Source organism: Metopolophium dirhodum, chromosome 1, assembly GCF_019925205.1.
Source record: "Metopolophium dirhodum isolate CAU chromosome 1, ASM1992520v1, whole genome shotgun sequence".
Classification (NCBI taxonomy): domain Eukaryota; kingdom Metazoa; phylum Arthropoda; class Insecta; order Hemiptera; family Aphididae; genus Metopolophium; species Metopolophium dirhodum.
The window spans coordinates 20860129-20882836 of NC_083560.1; the positions used below are offsets into that span (position 1 = coordinate 20860129).

The following is a 22708-nucleotide window of genomic DNA, read 5'->3' on the forward strand; positions in this document are numbered from 1 at the left end:
ATCGAGCTTTGATCACTGTCATCCAATCGTACTATCTACATCATGCATACTGAATAACTATACTAGCTATTATAATAGTATATATCTGTGATCATACATTCAGATTTTATACATATTTGTCATTTTATCAAAGAAAAAACGTCTTGTGAGTCATGACCACGACTTCAGATAGGTAGCCTTAAAATTTAAATCGAGGATGTGACAAGACTCTTGTGCCGTTTTTAACTCGCAGCCAGGGTAATAGTGTACTTCCTCCGAAAGACATTTGGATCGGGTAGCTTTCCTACACTGGATATTGTTTATACTTCCACAAACTGTAAACAACAAAAAGCTTGATATATACCATATACCACAGATCATAACACAACCTACATATTTTATATAATATAGGTATTGGTTAAACAAGCTAACGATACGCGCTCTGGTGGCAAAATCCTCAACTCGAATATTCGGAATGTATAGATATCATTTTATAATGGTTATTTTACTCGTCGACAGCGCTCCCAGTGTTATATTTGTTTTGCCAATAAGATACCTAGTTGAATATTAGAATATTAGATAAGGTTTTAAGTTCTTAGTTTTTACAATATTACATATAATTATAAACTGTATTGTATAATTTATGTACATGAAGTTCGTTTAAACTTTAATGTTAATTTATTTCTTGTTCGTTTTAGAGGCACAATTATACTGTACAATCATGGTACTTCAGTAGTTAATATTCATAATGTAACTACTCAATATCGGACCTGTCGTATTATCCTGTTGGTCTTCGTCTGTAGATATTGATATTCGGTAAGTTAAACTTTTCTCTTGATCAAACTCTTCTGCTGGATATTCAGTAATCTGCTTGATTAAATTGGATACAATTTGATGTACGTGCAATGTTATCGTGTAACAAGTGCATTTACCTACATTATGTCATTATCATTGTTAATGTGCCAATTCCCTGTTCTCACTTCTTGCCCGAGTCTTTGCTTCATTTTTCTTAATTAATAACTATTCAAATTTGAAATGTCTCATGTAATGTGATATTAGATATTTTGAATTTTAACTTAAGGAAGTATCTGTACATTATTAGACTATAGGTAGAACTAGTATAGAACTCATTCTTGATATTTTATCTGGTTACTACTTAATCAGTTAGTAAGAAGTACATAGTTACATACTTATATAGTACATATTATTCTATTAACAAAATTACCTAGACATTCAACATACTTAAGATTGTTATGCATGTAGTCATTTGTAAGGGTGTTAATATTAATCATTTGTTTACAGCAAAGTCAATGCTAAATGGTAAATTGTATTAATTACAGTATTATGTTTCTTAATTCTTTTCTATTAATTCTTAATATTGTTCTAAGGTTTTCCTTGAGTTTTTAGGATTTTGAATAATTTAAATAATTAGGTATATTTATTTGATGTATACAAACAATCCACAAGACTATATAAGATACAATTATTGAATTATAATATGTATCATCAATAAAAATAAAATGTATTTTGTACATAATCATCAATAATTATTCATATTATTTTTCTTTTATAATTTAATAGAATATATTAGCATAAAATAGTATCAATAAGTTACAGTTATAAACTTTAACTATAATCTTAAAATGTAGTAGTTTAAATCCTAATTAACACGAAACAGACAAAGGAATCTTAATCACACTTTATTTGTAAGCTATATTTTAAAGTAAAACATACAGTTATATACCTAAATATTTTCAGGACTTACCAACATGAATAACCTACAAGCTGTTACGTTTTTTGAAGTCATTAAAAACTATCATAAACATATTAATGATGATTTTGAACAACCTCAGATTGTTATACCAACACTTAGAGCTTATCAGCGTAGAGCTGTAAAATGGATGGTTGATAGAGAAAAAAACAACAATTGTGAGTTGAAAATTAATATAATTTATTATGCTGTAATTATCTAAATAAATAAGAATCACAGTTGTAAGTCAAGAGGGATATCCTAGATTAATATATAAATATGCATTTTATATATTTGACTTAGAGTAAAAAGATTTTGTAAAATGACAAAATGTTTTACTTGAAAATGTCGGTAATTACTTTTGCTTTTATTTAGCTTAACTGATTTTTCAGGTTTCTTAATGAGAATTAATTTTTAAGAAGTTCACTCACTTTTTTGATATGACAATATAGATGTTTTAATTTTTGTTTTTTAATAATAATAATGACATTTTATATTTTATTGTGAATGATTTTATAGAGAATAGATTTAGGAACATCTACGAATGATTGATTAAAAAAAAACAAGATCAGTTATAGTTAAGAAATCGAAAATATAACTAACAAATTTAATCATAAATACTTAAATATATTTTCAATTTCTTAACGATAACTGATCATGTTTTTTATACAACACTGTACTAATAAATATATAAAAAACAAATGTATAATGTTTTGAAATTCATTAAGGGGTCTGGAGCAAGACATCTTTTTAGTAGTAATATTTAGGTATTTCCTACAGAATTTATATTTTAACTGTGTGAGAAGTAAATTTACATTAGTTAGTGTGTGTAATTTATAAAATTCCCCATCAAAATACATAAAGTATTTGTATTTGCTTTAGCATATAGTATCCATCACTGGTGATTTAATAATACAAATATATATTTAGACAAATTAGGTAATAGATAATAATTAAGGTTTATTTTTTGTTGAATTTTTGAATTTTTATATAATATTTGTTATACATGTACCTATTACAAGGGTTTTTTTTGTATAATATATTTCTAAGCCTAATTAAATAATGATATTTAACATATTTTGTTTTAGTTGTAAAATGTGATGGGTCTCCGTTTAGTGGAGGCATTTTAGCTGATGAGACGGGTCTAGAAAAAACTATTGAAATGTTATGTTGCATCATGGAAAATACAGCACCTCCTGAAGTAAACAATTTAAAATTTTCCTTAGATTATTTTTATTTTATCAATTTTTTTTTTTTTTTTAGTTTTATAACCAAAAAGTTGTGATTAAAGACTGTATAAAAAAACTATTTGGTCAAATCCCATGTAGACCATCGACGAGCAAATATATAGAATACACAAACGAAATAGGTCTTGCAGTAAAATCAAAAGTACCAAAGAAAATCATTAATGAAGATACTCATATTGTTGCGTGTTATTGCAAGACAACAGTACCGAAAAGTATCTTAGTGTATTGTGCAATGTGTGGTAAAGGCCAGCATGCACAGTGTGTACATTTTGAACCAAAACCATTTCAAGAAGTGCCATACTTGTGTTCTGATTGTTGGATTGTAAATTATAGAGTGCAGTGCAAGGCTAGTTTGATTGTTGTACCACAGTCTATTTTAAACCAGTGGATTGACGAGGTAATATTAAATATTTAGTGATAAATTTTTATCGTGCATTAATACTAAATATTTAAATTATAGATGGAAAAAAATATTGCAAAACCTGGTTTAAAAGTTTATGTTTACAATGGGGTGCATCTTGATGGTTATATTCAACCTTTTTCTTTTGGTGATTACGATATAGTTATAACATCGTATACAACCCTCTCAAGAGATTTAAAGTATGTCGCAGATGTTGTAAGTATAATGGTTTAATAGTATAACCATCGATAATAAGTACTATAGATTGCTCACCACCTGGTTTTTCGGTGGCACAACATTACCAATTCGGACGGCTGTATGTTGTAATCGCTAGTAGTCACGTCGTACTCCATCTACCGGGAGGAATCTATAGTATTTAGTATAACTATAAAAATTGAAGCTTAGAAATTAATTTTGTATATTTAAAAGGAAAGTTCTATAAACATTAAATAAACAAGAATTAGCCCAAAAGATACACATTTAAAAATATACATTTTATAATGCTATAAAAAAAATACATAAATGTACATAGCCAACAATTAATTATCAATATTTTGATGATATTGTATGATTCATATATATAGTTTTATGAAAAATAATAGTAATATTTTTGTTAAAGAATGTGGATAATCAAAATTGTACCCGTTTGCGACATTCAAAAAGATACAATTATCCTCAGTCACCATTGCCTTGCATTAAATGGTGGCGAATTTGTTTCGATGAAGGTCTAGCAATTGAGAGTGCGAGTAGCAAAGTATGTGATATGACATTTAATCTACGATCTGTGCATAAATGGGTTATGACTGGTACACCAATACAAAAATCACTAAATGGTATGTTAATTATCATAACATTATAAATTAATATTTGTTTATCTAAATAATAACATATGCATATTATTTGGTCTTTGAATATTAATACACAAAACAATATGTATTAAAAATAAAAATTATTATTTTTTAGATCTTTATGGTATTTTAAATTTCCTTGAAGTAAGTCCTTACTGCCATCGTAAACAGTTTCTGCAGCTCATGAAGGGTGAAGAAACCATTATGTATAATTTTTTTTCAAAATTGATATGGCATAGTTCAATAGAAGATGTCAATTCAGAATTCAACATACCAAAACTAACTCATGAAAACCATTGGCTAACATGTTCCCTTATTGAAAAATATTTTTACCGAAGCCAGCATGATGATTGTGCCACAAAATTTTCTAATCGTGTAACCAGGTAATAATTTATAGTTACGTAATATAAAGTTGAAGTATTTAATTTAATATACCAATGTTAATTATAATGCTTCTGAATTATTTTGTTGAGAATTAATAATTTAATATTTTAAAAATTAATTATTTATTTTTTTAATGTCAGTATTTAAATTTTAATAATAAATTATATGTATTAAAAATATTTTTAATTCCATTAAATAATTGTTTTATTAAGGATGTTTCTATCCTTGGATGTATTAGTAAAGAATATTGACAAGAAAAGTATAACTGCTATAATTGCACCATTAAATAAGCTTCGACAAGCTTGTATACACCCTCAAGTAATTTTATTTGTGTTTAATGTAAGTAAATCAACATTTTAATTAACAATTATTTTTATTTCTTAGGCTGTGAACGGACGGTTTTTAAAAATAAAATTGACAATGACAATGGAAAAGTTAATGGATGTAATGATAGATAAATGTCGTATTGAATGTAATGATTTTTTACATGTATTTTTTGACCAGCGAAATGCCCTTGCTGGATTTTATCTTCTTCGTGCAAAACCAGCGATAGCTGTTCAACATTATAGGATAGTTTTAGGTTTAATGGAAAAATTTAAAGATAAACTTGAAATTGATATATGTCAGGTAAAATATATTTATGTTTTTTATGTTTTTACTATCTAATTAATTATATTGTTTTTAGAAAATACATGTTATGTATAATTTGGCCACTGTACTTGATGAAAATGCAACCATAAACCGTGCATTAAATGATTCAGACTTAAAAAGGGATATGGAACTACTTGAAAAAGAATATCTTGACGCTAGTAAACAAAAAGTTAGTGATAAGTATAGGATATGATCTATTTAACAAGTTTCATATTGTTTTAATTAAATATTATAAAATAATATAAAAAATTAAAATGTGAGCAGATATTTTTATACAGTTATATCTTATTTTATACCAAACCGATCAGGAGCGCCTACAGCAATTCTCAAGCTATGCCAAAAATGTAAAATTTTTACCCTGCAATTAAATTGGAAAAAATACATTTGGTTGTACAATGTTTTTTTTCTGTCTGTCATCTTCATTTTGTGTAATAAAAATGATTATCGAGATCAGCTTCTTTTCTGATAGAAAATTGAATCTAGTTAGTACATTTAGGAAGTAAAAATAAAAAATTTCCAAACTATTTTTCTGTTAGATATTCATAAAAGTTTTTCCTTTCATAGCTAATATTAGACATTTTGATTGAAAATTTCCATACGTTTTCCTACCTTACACAAAAAAAAAGTAGATGTCAAGTAGATTTCACTCTGCTGTACAGTAGGGTACAAGTGGGTCACTGTAATGGATGGTGTTGAATTTGAATTCAATGATAAAATATCATTGTATAAGAAAAACAATTCAGAGTGAAAACGGTCAGTCAGTCTATGATATTACTAAGTATATTTGATGATATCATTGTAAATAATGTAATATATATATTTACTTATTTACGCAGAACATTGTTTTAAATTTTCAATCCTTAGTTATAAAAGTTGAACATTTTATAAATTTTATAAATTTTTATCGAAGATTCCCAAATATTTTTCTACCTTACACAAAAAAAAAAGTTGACTGGAAAGAACATTACACTTACACTTACTACTTGATAAAATTGTCCTTAAAATGGAAAATAATAATAAATGTAGACAAATCTATCCATGTCCCATTTGTTTTAAAAATAGATATTCCTCAAGTCCTTTACATGGATATAATTCCTATCCCAACGAAAACCAAATGAATACCTTGGCTTTTTTAGACAAGCATCTCGTGGGGATCCCACCTAGAATCATACCAGAAATTACATCCACTTTGTGCTATCTTAAAATCCAAACTTTTGAAAATATTTCCAAGTATGGAAGATGCTTTTAAAAATATTTGATGAACATGACATTAGGGGATCAAAATCTACGGTTATTCGCTTTGGAAATACAACAAAACATCAAAAATCGATTAGTTTGGATTTGATAATTTAACGCTGAAAAACAAAAATATCGTAAAAACTATAAGTTCAAAAAATCATAAAAATTAATATTCAGTTAAAGTAAGCTTTTTTTTTTTGCTGACGATTTTGCTTGAATAGGGTGTGAGGGGGTAAATATATTGAGCTGATATCATCTTAACATTATTTAGCAATTTCTGCACAGGTTGGTTAGATAATTAGATCTAGTATATATTTAAAGCTTAAACAAATATGGTAATAAAACACTACTTTTTATACTAAGCTGAAATAACCATTGTATTATGAATGAATTTAATAAATAATTATATATCAATTTATTTTTAGTTGGTGTTAAAATAATTATAAATATAATAATTTAAAGTAAGTATAGTAAATATATTTACCTGATATATTCGTTTTATTTTAGATTGAATCAACTCATAGAACTGTTAAGTTTTATTCTGATAAGGTTACTAAAATTATTGGGAATAAAACACTAAGTTATTCTGAATGGTGGTCAGACATATTGGGCTGGATTTTTTCACCAAATGACTTTTTAGCTAAAGTAAAAATGGAGTTGGAGGATTATCGTGTGCCTGGTGTTCCAAATATTGCAAACCGGTATTTTTATATTTTGTGCATCTGGTATAATTGCTTTATATGTTTTTGATTTAATTTAGATTGAAGTCTGTGAACAATGTTCATAATATTCTTAGTGTTTGGCTTGCTGACCTAAATATAGCAAGAATATACACAATATCAAAACTAAAAGCTTTAGTAGAAGTATCCATGGATGAACTGAATCAAAGTGCATTAATATGTCATTTACGTTTTCAATCAAAAAATGGGAATTTAAAAAAAGAGTATACATGCTTTAAGTTTTGTTTTTCTTTAATTTAATTGTGGTTTTTTTTATACTTAGGCAGTGTTTATTATGTAATACTGAAATTGAACTACAAGCATATGAATCATTGTTGTTTAGTGTTTCTAATAAAGAAACGAATACATTAAATGATACAACTCAAGAAAACGATCAAGAAACCATGTATGAAAGTACAAGTAAAGGCCTTTGGAAGATGTCTCAAAAAGAATTTTTACTTATGAGTAAGTTATGGTATTATATGACATTTTTTTTTTTAGAATTCTTAACAGTTATATATATTTAACAGAACTATTTCAATATGGAAAAGCCAAAATTAAAAAAAAAAGCTGTTTGGAAGATGGAGCTGAACATATGAAGGTATTGGAGTTGGTACGTGAAGAATTTTGTTATTTACGGTTTCTTTGGACTCATCTCAGTGATAGTCTTTTTGCCCATAATAACATATATGTAGCTAAGTCAAGGTTGGGACTTGGAGATAATATTACAACAGCACATAACGAAGATGGTCCACCTAAAAAAAAGTCTAAAACAGAAGATGAAAATAATGTTATTTTGGAATATATTGTAAGTGATTTGTATATATTAATATCATTATATAAGATTTAAGATAGTAAATGTGCCTGATGTTTTTAAATTTCAATTTGTTTTCAGGCGGATTATAATCTGTTGTCATTACCTAAAGACATACCAACAACTGCGGCTAAGTTCAAAAAAAAATACGGAACCCTACTTTATCTAGAAAATTTAAAAAAAGAAAAAGAAAACTCTACTGAAGTTGATACATGTCCAATTTGTTGTCTGAATGCTGATGGCGGAGTATGTCAAAACAAACAATTATATGAACGTATAATATTATTAATTTATTTTTGGTTAACAGTGGGCAGTTTTTCAATGTGGCCATAGTATGTGTAATCAGTGTTTAGAAACCATGTGTAATCATTCAGTTGCCTTTGAGATAGATTGCCCCATGTGTAGAAACACTACCCCAATGGATTCTATATCCTATGTAAAAAATAACCAAGAAGGTGAAGGGTCAAACACACTAATCAAGGGATCATTTTCTACTAAAATAGAATGTGTCACTTTAAAACTAATAGAATTGATTACTCAGGATCCAAATGTGAAAGTTTTAATATTCTCAAAGGTGAGTTTTATTAATTCTCTGTTGTATAGTAGAACATGAACATTTATTTTCAATGTTTTTATTTTAAAAAATAACATGTTTTCTTTAGTGGGATAAAGCTTTAAATCTTCTGGCAGAAGCTTTAAATCAAAATTCAATCAGTTATAGGATACTAAAAACAGGAACTAAGTATACAAAAACACTAAAAGATTTTAAGGTATGTAAATAATAAAGATAATTATGTAAATGTTGATGTAGTATATTATATAGTAAAACTTCCTTATAATGCTTAGCAGAAAACCGGAAAATAACAATCAATGTTCAGAGGTGAACATTTACAGTCAAATGCAATACTTTCTGATGGCCACTATATAAAATACTTATAAAATTAAACAAAAGTTATGCATAATAACATGTAGTATATACACACAGCACACAAATTAATTTCATTATATTTGAACATTTTTTTTCAAAATTAATTTCTGTATTTTTTTTACAAATTAAATATGTCTACATCACTTTTTTGAAGAGTGAAAATGGTTTATTGTTAAATTTGGCTTACATCTTTTTATAATACATTTTTAAATTCACCATGACTGTTGTATTTTCATAATGTTAATATCTTAATTTTATTTTGTATTTAATTGGTGGCTTGAGTTGTCCCTATTCCCAATTTATATTTTTGAGGGGGTATCCGGTGAATTGGTCGGGAACAATTGATCGCCGGTGAATTGGTCGCCGGTGAATTGATCGTGGGTGAATTTATTGTGGATATAATTGGTCGCTAGGATAATTGATCGTCAAATGAACAATTTTAGTTTTTTAATTATTTTATTATAATATTAGGTATATTTCTGAGTTTTATGCTTTTAAAATTTTTCACAGTTAATTAAATTTAAAATTATAATAAATAAATAATAACAATAATAAAAATAAAATAATAATAATAATATTAATAATTATACATTTTAATTTATTTATAGTTGGAGTTGAAGATTATGGGCTATTCCTTTTAAAAAGTCTAATTTACTCCTAGTATGATAGTCGTCACATATTTTTATAATTTTTTCTGCATGGTCTTTGTACTTCCGTTTAACACCCATCGTCATTCCTGCAATTAGTTGTTCTGTCTGTAACTTGATAAGGCTCTCCTTCTTTTTGAACGAATCTATACATTTCCATATAGTTGGATGACACGCGTTCAGACTAGATGCAAAGCCATTGTGCCCCCTTCAACAGAATTGTTGGTTAGGTTGTTGGTCCGGGGGATATTTTCGAAAATATATTTAAAACAGTTCCACAGCGTCACTGGAAATAATGCTGGTTTCCTTCGATTTCTTCGATCAAGACGTCCAATCCACGTATCTTCAAAATAATTTGTTAAAAGTGTTAATATTTCTTCGTTCAGTGAATAAAATTCTGAGTCCAGTAGTTCATTCCAGGCATTTTCTACATCCTCTTCTGGTACAAAACTAAGTGCTGCCATCATTCTAATTTGCAAAGCAAATTCCGAGTCTTCCATGTACCTTTTTTGGAATCCTAAATTTTGCAAGCGTCTCCAAATGCTTTGCGATAGATGAAAAAAGCACCCACGAACTGATGTGTTGGTAAAAACACTTTGAATCGCATTAATCGCAGCTTTTTCAAAATCAACCATAATTGATTTTGGATTTAATGATTCGTTCAATGTTTTTAATGCGTTGTAGAAATTAACATATGTGGTTTCAGTTTTATTTGGTAGCAATGCAAATATTGATGGAAAAACATTATTAAATTTAATTCCGTGAACAGTGTAAATTTGGTAAAATAAATTTGGTGACGTAGAAAAAGTGCCATCAGCAAACCAGTGTTCACATTTTTGTAGAAGTTGTAGATTTTTTTGGGTGGAGAAAATTTAGTTTATTATCGCTATACAAAAATACACACTTTATACAGGTCGGTCGGTGTGTAAGTGCAGCGTACGATGCAGTTAGGTAACCGGGGACGCGTATTTAAGTATTTCATTATTAAGAGAATGAATACGACTTTTACATTTCATTTTTTTATATTGGTCACATTTCCATATAGACTTTTCTTCGGTTCCAAATTTTTCAAAAGTATACATATAACCGTTATAAATTAATTTATCTTTGCCTTTTTCACTCTTTATGAACTCCATTATTATAAAATAAAAAAAACAGTAAACACACACAATAACGTACTAGCATGGACTAACAAATGCAAGTATGTAATGACAAATTGGTACGACCATCGGAATATAGATGACGATAAATCGATAACGATCGAATAAGCTTATCTAAGTTATTGCCACGCTAGTTCAATCATCTCGTGTGTACATCATATAATAGTATTTAAGATTATTATATCTGTTAATCCCATTGTAAATTGGGTTTACTGTACGTTATTTAAAAATAAATAAGAGTGTTTGAATCATCTAAAATAATAAACATAAAACTCGGAAGTGTATATAATATTTATTAAATATTAACTATGTAATGAGTATAATAAAATAATTAAAAAACTAAAATTGTTCGTTTGACGATCAATTATCTTAGCGACCAATTATATTCACGATAAATTCACCCGCGATCAATTCACCGGCGACCAATTCACCGGCGATCAAATGTTCGCGACCAATTCACCGCGAACCTTTTGAGGGTACGGGCTTCATTATTTTCGGTTCATTTAGGTTTTTTTTTTTGAGGCTATTGAAAGGGAAATATATTTAATGAAATAATGTCATGTAAATTTATCATAAAAGTTCATTAAAATATCTAACTCCCATCATTTTTAACATTTTCTATTTTTGATAGTTATTTAGTGTGGCTGCTATATAGTATATAGAAGTATTGATATATTATTTCCAGAACACTTGAGATGAAAAAAAAATTACCATTACATAGAATCAATTTTTATGGAAGTTTTACTGTAAATATTGAATACTAAAGACAATAATAAAGTGAAATATTTTATGTTTGTTTCCTGTTAGTCAAATAAGAAAATAAATGCACTATTAATGAAATTGAGTGTGGGTTCAAAGAGATTGAACTTAACTGCAGCAACAAGAATATTTTTCATGGAACCAATAATTAACAAAGCAGATGAGCATCAAGCCATTGGGAGAATTCATAGATTAGGACAAACCAAGTAAAACTATTTACTATAAATTATTTAGTATTAAAATAATAATTTTAATAATACATGTACACACAAATGTATAAATATTGTATATGTGTATATGTTTAGGTTTATTAAGACATAATAAATAATACAAATATTTATTTGTTTTTAGACCTACATTTGTACATAATTTTATTATTCGAGATTCTATTGAAGAAAACATCACAAATTTATTCTCCAGTGACATGTTTGATAGTTGGGATGATATATCACTATCTCAACTAATAAGAGTATTTGAAAGAAATTAATCTAATTCAATATTAGAGCAAAATAATGACATAGGAGAATAATAATTTAAATATTATATTATATTATTTTATCTATCCAATGTCCATTATATTTATATTTAAATAAAACAGTTCTTATGTCCTAAGTCTATAGGTCAGCTTAACTTTTTATTTATACGTATTAAAAATTTAACTATATTTTGCTATTTATAAAAAAAAAAACATTTTTTACTGTTAATATATACAAAAAACATTTTTTGAATTTACTGATACTTTATTTTAATTCTTTATAATTTAATACAAGGTGATAAAAATTCTTAAGATTTTTGTATATATTTCTTAATTGAATTTATTGTTTATATTCAAGTGTATTTTTCTCTTTAATTCAAAATAAATATAGGTTTTCATCCTAGTGTAAAAATGTATAGATCACAATGATCACTATTTTTTTTTTCTACTAAATAGTTCGGTCATCTTTGCCTAAAATAAATATAGTTTTTCATCCTAGTGTAAAAATGTATAGATCACATTGATTACTATTTTTCTTTTCTACTAAATAGTTCGGTCATCTTTGCCACAAGAGCTATTGTTAAAAGTGAAGCTTGACGAACTAATGACTTTAGTATTAATATAATAAGTAATAACATGACAATATGATTATGTATAATATAATATATAAGTAACGTACAACTTGGAAAACTATCTGTGACTATACACACTGTACAGGTTCCGTGCAAGTGAGTATTACATACATCAAAGGCCCTATGTATATGCACTATTGAGGTCATCCCGTATCCGTATATAATAAAGAAAGCGATTATAAAAATGTTGCACAGCTATATCGTAACTACATAAGCATCTATTAGAAAACGACAATGTACACTTGTGTGTGTTTACATGGTTTGAATACTAATATTAATTGTATATTTCAACACCCTATCTCAATTAATAATTTCTTTAATTGAAGTCACTCCTTTAGCTGACCGCATTTTCTTGAAATGTTCCTTGACCAAAGGCTTTGTTATAATGTCTGCAATCTGGTCCTCCGTCTTAATGTACTGTAGTTGAAATCGTCCATCTTCACACTTTTCCCGAATAAAGTGGTATCGTACGTCTATGTGTTTTGCCTTCTTATGAAACTCCGGATCTTCTTTTGTTCCATTGTATGTAACTTGTCTATAAGAATTGCAAGTTCCTTAGTTTCCAACATATTAAATTTATCTATACTGCCGTTAGTCTTATATTTGGTTTTGAACATCCATGCATTTCGTAATGCAACTTTATCCTGTGGCAAATCGACTAGAGGCCAAGTCTGATTTTCATGCAATGAATTAATTTTGTCAATCATCGCGTTTTCCCATTCGTTTTTATTTGACCCACTAATTGCCTCATTATAATTCATTGGATTGACATAATTAGCAATAAACGTTTGAACATTATACCTGTCCGATTTCTTAAGTGTATTCCTGTCACGTAGAACCATATCATCAACTTTGTTTCAATCCTTCGCACGCACGCCCGTTGAATTAATCCGAGTCTCTGTAAACTCTAATGTGTCTGTTATTATATTTTCATAATAATTATTATTACATTTGTCTTCGAATATAATGTCTCTGCACACTGATATTTTATTTGTTTTCGAATACCATACACGATAACCTTTCATGCTATTCGAATAGCCAACAAATATTCTTTTTTCACTCTTTGGATCCCATTTCTGATGTTTTTGTTTTGGTATGTGTGTATATACCGCAGTACCAAAAACTCGCAAATGTTTAATATCTGGCACGACTTTATAATATAACTCGTAAGGTGGCTTACCATTCTGTGAACTTTTTCCGGTTAGATTAAGTGTATAAACCGCTGTGTTCACAGCTTCTGCCCATAATGACACGTCATGATTTTTCGCACAAATCACTGTCCAGGCAGCTTCTACAGTTGTTCTGTTATCACGCTCGACTTTCCCGTTCTGTTCCGGCGTATATGCGACCGTAGTTTGGTGTCGTATGCCATATTTCTTTAGAATACCTGTAATATCCTTGTTTACGAATTCTAACCCATTATCCATCCTTAATATTTTGACCTTAGATCCTGTTTCTGTTTTAACACTTTTTATATGTACATGAAGTTTCCCCCCCTCCACCCACCACTTTGTCAGATCGACTTCAAACTACCACCAATTAATTGCAAACCAATTGCAAATAATTGCAAAACGAGTTTCACTAATAATAACAAATCATTTTTTTCGAATTTTCCAGTTTTTTAGCCAACCCCTAACTTTGTCCTATCGACTTCAAAATACTGTCAATAAATTGTAAACTCATTAAAATTTAACAGTTTATGTACAAACTATTTACAATTTTGTAATACTCATAACGTGCTTTAATTGCAAATTCTCATAAAATATTTTTAAAAAGTTTATACATTTTGAATTTTTACAGTTTTTTACAATCAATTTTATGAGTCATTTTACTATTTTTATTAATGATTTGTATTACAATAATTTGAATTAACTATTATTATTTATAATTTTTCAGCATTTTTTATCAATAGTTATTACTTATTTTATAATTAATCTTATTAATTATATTTACTAATATAATTATAAATTATTACAATTATTAACTTCTATGATCTCTTTACCCACCCACTTTATATGAAACGATCCAGACCAATACCAAAAGTTAGCAAATAGTTAGCAAATATTAACAAATGTATTACAGAAGTTAGCAAATCATTTTTGTAGAAGTTATACTTTTTTTATTTAGGGGGCCAAGTTCAGATAACCCACCCACTTTGTTTTATCGCACTGTTAGTTAACAAATAGTTAGAAAAACTATTAATAATAGCAAAACTATTTTTGATGTTCGCAAATCAAAATTCTACTTTCGAAGTATTTTAAAAAAAAAAATTTCAGCCCACATACCCAGCCCAATCATCTCAAAACGAGAACTGGTAGTGGTTAGATTTTTTATCAAATATAGATTTTTTGTTCAATTATGCTTTTTTATCCAATCATTTTTTTTATTCTATCATGATTTTTAATAAATATAGATATTTTAATAAATCGAATTTCAATAAAAAAATACAAGTTGAATACAATATCTAATTAGAATTAAAAAGAATCTAAAATGAATGAAACAAAATCCGGTACCTTACGTGGTTTGACATAGAGACTTCAGACTTATATTCAGCCTAATATTTAGAAATCTATTAGCAACAGAATGCCACCTATTAGAAAAAAATTTGCATCTTTTTGTAAAAGCATTATCAATAAAAAGTTTGGGTGACCAAATTTAGTTATTTTATTCTATTTTGAGGATTTTGTCTTATAAATATTATATTATATTATATAATATATGAGAAACGTACAACTTAGACAATTATCTGTGACTATACACACCGTATGACGGCTTTCGATGTAGGCACAATTGAGGTAATCTGTATTTATATAAAATATAGAAAGCGTTAGTAAAAGTGTTGCACAGCTATATTGTAGCTGCATAAGTATCTATTAGAAAACAACAATGTAGACGTGCATGTGTTCACATGGTTTCAATACTAATATTAATAGTATATTTCAACAGCTATTATTAGTGGGCTTCTGGAACTGCAGACCTTGTGACTAATTAATAATAAAAAGGTTGGTAAGTGGATGTTGCTCTGCTGTACAGTAGGTTACAAGTGGGTCACTATATAAAGGATGGTATTAAATTTAAATTCAATAATCTAATAATACCATTGTATACGAAAAACGATTCTGAGCGTTGAAGGTTTGTCAGTGTGGAAATTTTATATTATATATATATTGTAATTACTTATTATTATTACGGTATCCGGTAAGTTGAATTAATATTATAAGATTACAAAAACATAGGTAACTAAAATTAGTAAAATCTTTGTTTATTAATATAAATTTATTATTTAATATTTTTTTATAAAGGTATATAACCTTATAAGGAATCAGGTATTACATTTTAAAATCATAGATTTAAATGGAAACATTTTTAGGAATTTTTAACACAAAATAATTTGCACATTTTCGTGACTTTTACAGCTTTTGTAGTTTTTGAAAAATTGTAACCATGGATGTTTAATATTTTTGAAATGTTATTCTAACACTATATTAAGAGCCTTGTATTATATTTTCAAGCTTTTTTACCCAACAAATGACATTTTATTGACATTCATAGAAAAATAAATAAAAGAATTGGAAACTTAAAATGTCCCTTAACAGCTCAAAACAAATCAAAATATTTTGAAAATATTATAGTGTATAAAATGCTAATATAAACAACCAGTAATCATTTCATGTACCTATCTACGTTCTTTTGTTTTGCAGTCACTCCAAAAACCAAAATCATTTTTGTCAAAAATTGAAATCAATTGAAGAATGTGTTACAAAAAAAAAAATAATATACATTATACCAATTTCTTAGATCGTGATTTAATTTTTTTTTAATGTTTGCAATAATTTGTATTTCTATTTAAATTTTTATGAATTCTCAACTCAAAACTCAAACTAATTTTCGTGATTTTTTTTTAATTTGTCAAGATTTGAACTCTCAATGTTTATAAAAAAAAATTGTGACTAAGGATTTATAATATTTTTCAAATTTCATTGTAACAATATAGTAGGAGTCTTGTATTACATTTTTAAGCTTTTTTACCCAACAAATAAAGTTTTTTTACTTTCATAGAGAAGAAGACTAATAAAATTGGAAACTGAAAATGTTCCTAAATAGTTCAAAACAAATCTAAACATTTTTAAAATTGTATCGTGTATAGAAAATGCAAATATAAACGACCAGTGAAAATTTCATAACTATACGCTCTTTTCTTTTAAAGTTACACAAAAAACCAAAACCGATATTGCGTAATACTTCCTGTTTTTCCTTAATTTTTGTTGTTTTTTTCCGCCGCTTTTGAAAACTTTTGAGAATTTTAAAATTTTTCTCCCGAATGTACCAACTAGATTCACTAAGATATAAGGAACATGTTAATAGAGAAGAGGGATCAGAGTGTGGTGATCATGTGACTCGATTACCACTGGTCATTCGAGTATAATAAAGTGCTTATATTAACATTCGTTTATTTATTTGTGTACGTCCGTGATCGACCTATACGACCTATACGGTAATATTTATTCAAGTTGATTTATATATTATTATTTAAGCTTGTTACGCAGCTGGATGGATTCGAACGCATAAGTAAACGTTTTAAAATCGTGTGCTCCATATTATTGTTTATGTATTACAACGTTAGGTAGGTATACGAGATATCACCTTTTTATTTTTTTGTGACTCTATGAGGGCTAAACTGTTTGCACACCGCTTAGTGCTCAGCTTCCATGCAGCATAATATTTTGTACAAAAACACGTACCTTGGTAAAAATTAACATAATACACAGGTGGATGACCCCCCCCCCCCCCCTCTGGGATCAGACACGACTTTCATTGGCGAAGCTATTGTGTATACAACGTGTTTATTTCTAAAAAGTAATATTGATTTTGTGGAAAACCAATTTTGCGTAAAAATTCTAGTTTTTTCTTAATTTTTATGTTGTTTTTTACGGCGGTTTGGAAAACTATTGGAAATTTTAAAATTTGACCTCCTGAATGCATCAACATCTAGTTAGTTACATCACTTTCCCATCGAACAAGATACTGTTGAAGAAAAAAAAATAAAAATAAAAACTCACATCATTGTAAAATCAATACATTCCACATCAATACACTCCACTCACAATATAAAATATACAAAAACAATATAAATAATACCAATTTCCTAGTCAACATTTTTATGTAGGCCCTGTTCTAATATTATATCCAGTTTCTTTAGTTAAAAAAACTTGAACTTCTGCTGGTATATTTTAGTTATAGCTTCCGCAAATATCTGGCTGGGTTTGACAGAACTGACAAGTTCTTCGCGATCGTGATTTAATGTCTTTTTTAATTTTTGCAATAATTTGTATGTGAATACGTATTATGGTAGGTACACGGCGTTTTATGGTAGGAAAAATTCTTTGTTTTTCAACATTGGGGATGATTTCAGATTGCAAGTTGGATCTACTTGGTACCTACCTTTGAAGGGTGACATTCAAAGTTATTTTCTTAATACCTAGTTGGGAAACACATTTTACTAGCATATTTTATATATATTATATGGTATACATTTTAATTAATTTCATATTAAAGACATTTTAAATTTTCTATTTATTTCACCATTAAATTATGATAAATACATTTTTACTTGGTTAAATATTTAAAAAAAAATCAATTGTCAACTTGAATTTTTTAGTTCTTATACCTAAAATAAATGGTCAAACTCCATTTGGGTAAAGAAAAAAGATAATGGTCGAACTGCTTAGGTTCAAAAAAGGATTATCAACAAAAATGTTCAAAAAATAAAGTCAACTTAAACGTTAGTAAAACACTAACTTCCTACCAGCTTAAAATGCAGTCATTGGCATACTAATTATTATTTTTATACTTTTAATTTTATATATCATATTAAAATGTACATAGGTCTGATATGTTACTAGTATAAAACTGAAAGTTCTACAATAATTTTTCAATGTGAGTTATATGATCATGAAGAACCATGAATTTACCTCTAAAAATTATTTCAAATTCAGTAGAGGGAAAAGCAGCTGACGAAGGTATTTATAGAACATTACAAATTATTAGGGATGACATTGTCAACGCTCCTGCAGAATTGACTCAGTTATTAAATAGTAACGACATAAATTGAATAGGAATGAAAAATTTTTATATATAGGTAGGTATCATGAACATCAAAAAAACTTTACTAAAATCAATAAAATCTTTTAATGACACTCCTGAATACTTGATACTACCTAATACATATTAAAATTGAAATTAACATCAATATTGTCAATATTGATGAGGATTTTTTACTGGATAACAATTTCACTTACATCATTATAATATTTTTATAATTTAATCAAAATATATTTTCGTGGATGGCATGTTTTCACATTTCCCAAAACTTTTTTATCAAATGTTCTTACCGCATACAGTTCACGATAATTATAACATACCATTATTCTTTGACTTTCTTCCAAATAAAACTGTACTAGCAGTAATTGCACATTGGATGGACCTCTTATGGTTAAATATTTTACCAAAAGATAGTGATATTGCACTTTTCAAAGTTTAATTAAAATTGTATACATAGGTATATGCTATATGTCTATGTATTGTAAGTATATTTGTGACTTGTTTTACTATAATGTAGGTATTGCTAAAGTAATAATACCTGCAGATATTAGGGTGAACAATAATAATTGAGGGAATTACGCATTATATCTGCATATCATAATAATACCTAAATTAATCATTTTATTACCTAATATTTTACTTATAGGTAGGTACTTTTTAAAAATTTAACACAACTTCCTCGATGAAAGTAATATAAAAACAATTATTTGGTCTAGTATTTGAATGGCTAACAAAATATAGATACATAAATATTAATAATAATTCATTTTAAAATATTATGCAATTTTGTTATTAAAATTCATTAAAATGTAAAAAAAACACTTGAAACTAGATTAAAACAACAGTGGCGTATAATACTACCATGCTACATAGTTTAACAGTATTATCTATTATTAACAGTTAAATCTAAATATTGGGAAATCCAGTGAACAGGTTTATTCTTTGTCCAATGGACTTACTTCTTATTTGTTAAGCACTATTAGAAGAAAATGCAGTACAGTATATCCGTCTCTGTTCCTTAAAATGTTTAATGAATATATTATTAGCTGTGTGTAAGTTGTGACCACGATTGATATACTTACCTTAAATAAAGATATATCTGAAACCGTGGTTGTGACCAAGTATCAAATAGTAAATATACGGAGATGCTTTGTTTTAGTTACTATTTAAGTGCTTAAATGTCTTGAAAATAAGCAAACTAACAGTAACTCCGTGTCATTTACTGCTTATTTGCTTCTTATTGGGATTTCCTGTACTTTTGTTTCTAGTTTCATAAAAATGATGGACTTACTTTTTATTTTCTTAATATCAATTGCTCATATTCAATGTTAAATAGTGGGTATAATGCTTTTTTACTTAGAAAAATTGTACAAAACCACATTGTTAACCCATTGTTTGAGGTAACAATATCTCATTTTTGCCAAAATATAAATACTGCTTATTCGCTAGCACGGTAGAATAGTGCATTAGTGCAATAATATATTAAAATAATAAATTTTTTATTCCTTTATTATAAATATTTATAAATATTTATGTTATTTTGTGTTCTAGAGTTCAACTTCTATCCCAAAAATTTGAAAATAAGGTATATTTCCAGATGTAAGATTGTTATCATTTTTAATAAAATGTATAAATATGTCGAAACGAAATAGTAAGTTATGTATAACTTTACTAAAAGCACCCGGTACAGGAAAATTGGAAAAGAGCTTCTATGATGTAATAATGAAGGTCAATTTTTTAATAATTCTGATAGTTTATTAATAAACACAGATAATGTTGTGCTTCCTCTTCCTAATTATTCAACTTCTACTGATGTTGATCAGACAAATTTGAATTGTTATAACACACACATTTCTCATAACATGAGTATAGAACATTTATATGAAGAAATTAATGAAGCCTCTGAGTCTCTTAGTGGTTCATCAATACTTTCAGATTCAAATTACAATCCTGACTAGAAATCAGCTTTAGAAATGTGGACTATTACTCATAATATTACACATATAGCCCGTACCGATCTCTTAAAATGTCTTTCCAAGTTTCCAGAATTTTTAAAGAACTTCCAAAAGATTCAAGAACACTTTTAAAAACTCCTCTTAAAACAAATGTTAAGGAAGTAGGTGGTGGTATTTATCATAATTTTAGCATAGAGGAAGAAATTAAAGACATCATTATTTGTAATAAAAACATCCCTAAAGCATGTAGGTATTGACGGACTTCCTGTAACTACTAACCCAATTATAGCCCATTCTTGCAAATTTACCTACTAAAAAGCCAAACATATTCATAATTGGTGTATGTCATGGAAAAACCAAACCAGATGTTTGCAACACATTTCTATTTGATTTTGTTAAAGAACTGAAAGTCCTTATTATTGATTATTGATGGTTTCTTTTGAATAATATAAAAAATTCACGTTGAAATTCGGACTTTAATTTGTAATGAACCGGCAAAGTCATTTGTTTTAAATACCAAAGGGCACACTGGAAAAGTATCTTGTATAAGATGCCAAAATGTGGGGAAATGGGTAACTGATAGAGTGTGCTTCTGAAGATGGTTCACCTTTACGGACACACAATGATTTTATGAATTATAAAAATCCTATTTTTAATAATGAAAAAACTATTTTGACTGAACTTTCTAACTTTGATCTTGTAAAATCTATTCCTTTCTATTACATGCACTGTGTATGCAATAAAAGAACTTCTTTTGTTTTGGATTGGGGCTCCTAAATATAAGCAAAACATGTCATTACCTGCTAATTTAATTAACGCTCTAGGTATTAATCTTAATCACTTATCAGTATACATTCCTACAGAGTTTCAAAGGAGGTTTAGTGAAAATAGTAGGAAACTATATAACTATGCAGAGCTACATCAATACTTATTATACTTGGGATTTATTATTTTCCGCAACTTCTTGAATGCTGAAGTATATGATCATTTTTTAGAGTTATTTGTTGCTATTCAAATTATCTCAACTCAGTCTTTAAGTAATGAATATATTGAATATGCAAATCAGTTACTTCGACATTTTGTACTATCTTTTAAAAGTATTTATGGTGAAATATATATGTCTCATAATATACATTCCCTTCTTCATTTAGCTGAAGATGTTAGGTACTTTGGTTCTTTAAATTGTTATTCTGCATTCCCATTTGAAAATTTTTCGCAAACACAAAAAAAAAAAAATTAAGACTGGTGTAAAACCTTTACAACAGTTAGTACGACGATACGATAAAAAGCGTGCATATAGTAATTGTATGAATCAGTCAAAAGAATCATGTTATGGTCCAATTAAATTGCAAAATGTATATCAAAACCGACTTATGTTGCCAGATGTATGTGAACCACAATTTAGTGATTGGAAAAATGAATGTTTTTCTTTAAAATTGGACAAAGCAAATAGTTGCGTAAAATTGATTAGTGGTATCTATGTTTTGGTTGAAAATATTGTAACTAATAGTAAATATAACTCAACAATATATATGATTGGGAGGCAATTTGAAAAGTTGACAAGTTTTATCAGTAAACCATGTGATTCTCGGTTACTTGAAATCTATGAAACTAGTAATAAAAGTAATCTAAAATCTTGGGCATTTGATGATATTAAAGAGAAAGTTATTAATATTCCCTTGAATGATATAAAATCATGCATTATACCTTTTTTACATAACTAATGCATATTTAATAAGTTTCAATAAAAAAAACTTTTAATTGTTAAATTTATGAAAGATTTTCTTTTTTTCTTTGTATTTATTACCTAAAAAATGTTTTTGTTAAAATATTTATTAATTTATTATGGTTTATTAAATAGTTTTAATTGGTTATTATAATATTGCCATATGAATAAATAAATAACATTACTTTCCAACATAATTTTTTGTAATTTCCTCATAAACAACAAGCTCAAAATTTGGTTGGTTCAAACAATAATAATAAAAATAATAATTTGTTATCTTTAATTTCTAATGT

General features: G+C 27.4%; 1 protein-coding gene across 1 annotated transcript; it reads left to right on the forward strand.

The window, feature by feature from the left end:
- Positions 1-714: 714 nt before the first annotated feature.
- LOC132936619 (E3 ubiquitin-protein ligase SHPRH-like) lies at positions 715-12043 on the forward strand. The gene is made up of 19 exons (XM_061003375.1): positions 715-795; positions 1738-1908; positions 2818-2930; positions 2993-3373; positions 3437-3592; positions 3996-4209; positions 4340-4607; positions 4821-4926; positions 4993-5235; positions 5294-5428; positions 7006-7199; positions 7259-7441; positions 7501-7682; positions 7748-8025; positions 8113-8277; positions 8339-8605; positions 8694-8801; positions 11574-11731; positions 11877-12043. The coding sequence occupies exons 2-19, from the start codon at positions 1749-1751 to the stop codon at positions 12010-12012; spliced, it is 3447 nt and encodes a 1148-aa protein (XP_060859358.1). The 5' UTR covers positions 715-795; positions 1738-1748; the 3' UTR covers positions 12013-12043.
- The last annotated feature ends 10665 nt before the right edge of the window (positions 12044-22708 follow it).

What these genes read in the sequence shown, in the direction of transcription:
- LOC132936619 (XM_061003375.1), top strand. Translation starts at nt 1,749, where the DNA reads ATGAATAACCTACAAGCTGTTACGTTTTTTGAAGTCATTAAAAACTAT. An exon ending in AATGGGAATTTAAAAAAAGA is followed by an intron (nt 7,442 to 7,500) that starts GTATACATGCTT and finishes TTTTATACTTAG; the next exon opens with GCAGTGTTTATTATGTAATA. An exon ending in AAACACTAAAAGATTTTAAG is followed by an intron (nt 8,802 to 11,573) that starts GTATGTAAATAA and finishes GTTTCCTGTTAG; the next exon opens with TCAAATAAGAAAATAAATGC.